Source organism: Budorcas taxicolor, chromosome 7 (assembly GCF_023091745.1).
Source record: "Budorcas taxicolor isolate Tak-1 chromosome 7, Takin1.1, whole genome shotgun sequence".
NCBI classification, from domain to species: domain Eukaryota; kingdom Metazoa; phylum Chordata; class Mammalia; order Artiodactyla; family Bovidae; genus Budorcas; species Budorcas taxicolor.
The window spans coordinates 41,178,473-41,181,734 of NC_068916.1; the positions used below are offsets into that span (position 1 = coordinate 41,178,473).

Sequence of the window (3,262 nt, forward strand, 5' to 3'; positions counted from 1 at the left end):
AGTACGGTGTATAATGAGATCACAATCTGAGGGGTTCAGGAATCCATGGTTAGCTGAAAGAATAATAGTGTGGATGTTTAGGATTTGTTCTTTCTGACATGAGTAATTGGTCAAAATATTTCAATCCATGCAAAAGAAAAAGTATAATACTCATGTAGTTATGACTAATAAATAAATTTATGAATAAACTTTATAAGCAATAAAATAACTAGAATAATCTAATTTTAATCTAAGCTGCTCAATATCATTCATTCCAGCTTATATTTATAGCTGATGTAAAGGTTATGCAAATTGTTCGGGTCACCCAGCTGTTCTGCCATGAAACGGGCACTCAAACTCAAATTTGTATACTATCATGTAAGAATTGAATCGCCAGTCTATGTCTGACGCAGGATACAGCATGCTTGGGGCTGGTGCATGGGGATGACCCACAGAGATGTTATGGGGAGGGAGGTGGGAGGGGGGTTCATGTTTGGGAACACATGTAAGAATTAAAGATTTTAAAATTTAAAAAAAAAAAATTCGTCCAACTTAGAATTTCAAGCTCTGTTTAAAATTTTTCTATGGAAACTTACTTATAAGCTTATGAACATAACTGAATTATTTGTTGAGTCATCATCCATTAAATTACTGTCCTAATAATGCTCTTTTAAATATCTTTTGACAATCATCCCTCACTAAATCATAAAGTTTTCCCCATAAATTTTTTCAGTGCTGCTTTGACTTCCTTATTTCTCAGGGTATAAATAAGGGGGTTAAGCATGGGCGTCACCACAGTGTAGAAGAGAGACACAAACTTTCCCTGGTCCTTGGATCTACTCTTGGCGGGCTGGAGATACATGAAGATAATGGTTCCATAGAAGATGATGACAACCATCAGGTGGGAAGAGCAGGTCCTAAATGCTTTACGTCGTCCAATGGCTGACTTTATCTTCAGAACTGCTTGAGCAATGTTCCCATAAGACATCAAGATGATTGACAACGGCACCACCAAGAATAAGACACTAGCCACAAAGAGTTCTGCCTGGTTGAAAGTGGTGTCCACACAAGCCAACTTGATGAGCACAGGAACTTCACAGAAGAAATGATCCACTTTGCGATTCCCACAAAAGGGGAGTTGTAGGGTGAGGGTGGACTGTATGAGGGTGGTCGTCACCCCACTGAGCCACGCCATAGAGGCCAGGATGCTACAGACCCGAGGGTGCATGACAAAGGCATAATGTAGAGGACGGCAGACTGCAACATAACGGTCATAGGACATTACAGCCAGAAGGACACACTCCGTGGATCCCAGGGCAAGGGAGACATAGAGCTGAACCACACAGCCACCATATGTGATAGACTTATCTGAACTGCCCAGGTTGACTAAAAGCTGAGGAACAATACTGCTGGTAAAGCAGAGGTCCAGGAAGGAGAGATGGGAGAGGAAAAAGTACATGGGATTATGGAGTTTAGAATCCAAGAGGGACACGAGGATGATAGTAGAGTTGCCAAGGAGCGTCATGAAGTAAAGAAACAAGATTACCCCAAAGAGAATGAGCTCTGATTGAGGTTGGTCAGAAAAACCTGCCAGGATGAACCCAAGGAGTCTGCTGTCATTGGTCCACTGCATTACTCTTGCTTTGCTTATTCACTCCAGAGTGATGAAGTCACATTAAACAGAAACTGAAAGAATTTTACAGCAATTCCCTTGGCAATTAAGATCTAGAAAGAAAGAAAGAAAATGAAGCCGCTCAGTCCTGTCCGACTCTTTGCGACCCCATGGACTGTAGCCTACCAGGCTCCTCTGTTTATGGCATTTTCCAAGAATACAGGAGTGGGTTGCCATTTCCTTCTCCAGGGGGTCTCCTTGACCCAGGAATCGAACCTGGGTCTCCCACATTGTAAGCAGTCACTTTTACCATCACAAGAAATGTAGATTTGATCTCTGTGTTGGGAAGATCCCCTGGAGGAGGGCATGGCAACCCACTCCAGTTTTCTTGTATGGAAAATCCCATGGACAAAGGAGCCTGTCAGGTTCCTTATGGACCTTCTGTGTCCATAAGATCACAAAGAGTTGGACACTACTGAAGTGAGTTAGCATGACACTGTTATTATTAGCAAATGCAAATTTGCCAGAGTTTTGACACTTGGATGTTTGAAGTACTTATGGCAAATTAATCATTATCACTCCCCAAGTCTCTTTTAAAATACGAATGTAGCTGGAAAGGGTAACACTTTAAGACCTTAAATTTTTGTCCTGAAGTTTTTATTTAAAAACAATCCTGTCAAGTTTTTTATTTTTTAAACTATATCTCTTTTACCACTAAGGATGTTGTCTTAGCACAGGTTTTCAAAATTTCTCTTTTGTGTCATTAAAATCCACCAAGACACCACCAAAGTCATATTTATTGTTCTTAGACACACATGCAATCATTGCTTCTCTTTGCATTAATGGAAGTCTATGGAGCATGATGAAAAGTCAAGGATTTTGGAGGCAGATAAGGTTTAAGTCTTGGTCTTTCATATCTTAGTTGTATATCTTGAATAAATCACTAGATGTCACTGGGCTTTGGTTTACTTGACTGCAACATGGAGATGATGAATAGTTCTAATTTAGAGTGATAATGTAAGGACTGTTTGAGATAGCAGATCTAGAATGGCAGTGCTTTGGTTGGAGATAAAGGTGTGAATAAATATTGTATTTCATGTATGGGTGAGAGTGTTAAAATGCAAGGTCAAAAGTCCTTCATGTAGTTTACTAGCCCCTCAATAATCATGCCTAAGCCAAACATGGTGGCTTTTGGCAACTCCTTCCAAGCCTCAGAAGGAAACACTTTCAGTTCTCCAAACTTAGAATGTGGTTTTCCATTGTTAAGTTTTACTGCATACTGTATTTTTAATAGTATTCACTCATACAGATACTACATACTCATACTCATCATCTGCTTAGATATTTTTACATTCTTTAAGACTCAATTTAATCAGCATTTTGGCAAATCTTTACAGAAGTCACTTTTGCAATTCATTTCTACAACTCTGTATTTCTATACTTATACATTATTAGCATTAAAGACTATTGAATGTGATGTCTACTATCTTGATGTCCTTCATATCTAGCATAGTTTCCAAAAAATAATTGTTAAGTCAAAATCAATATATAAATATGTATAAATAAAACTTGAGGCTTCCCTGGTGGCTTAGACACCGTAAAGTGTCTGCCTGCAACGTGGGAGACCCAGGTTCGATTCCTGGGTCAGGAAGAAATAGAACTTGGGCTTCC

General features: G+C 39.3%; 1 protein-coding gene across 1 annotated transcript; it reads right to left on the reverse strand.

The window, feature by feature from the left end:
• Positions 1-682: 682 nt before the first annotated feature.
• LOC128050296 (olfactory receptor 2G2-like) lies at positions 683-1,612 on the reverse strand. Its single transcript, XM_052642493.1, has one exon. The coding sequence runs from the start codon at positions 1,610-1,612 to the stop codon at positions 683-685; it is 930 nt and encodes a 309-aa protein (XP_052498453.1).
• Positions 1,613-3,262: the final 1,650 nt, after the last annotated feature.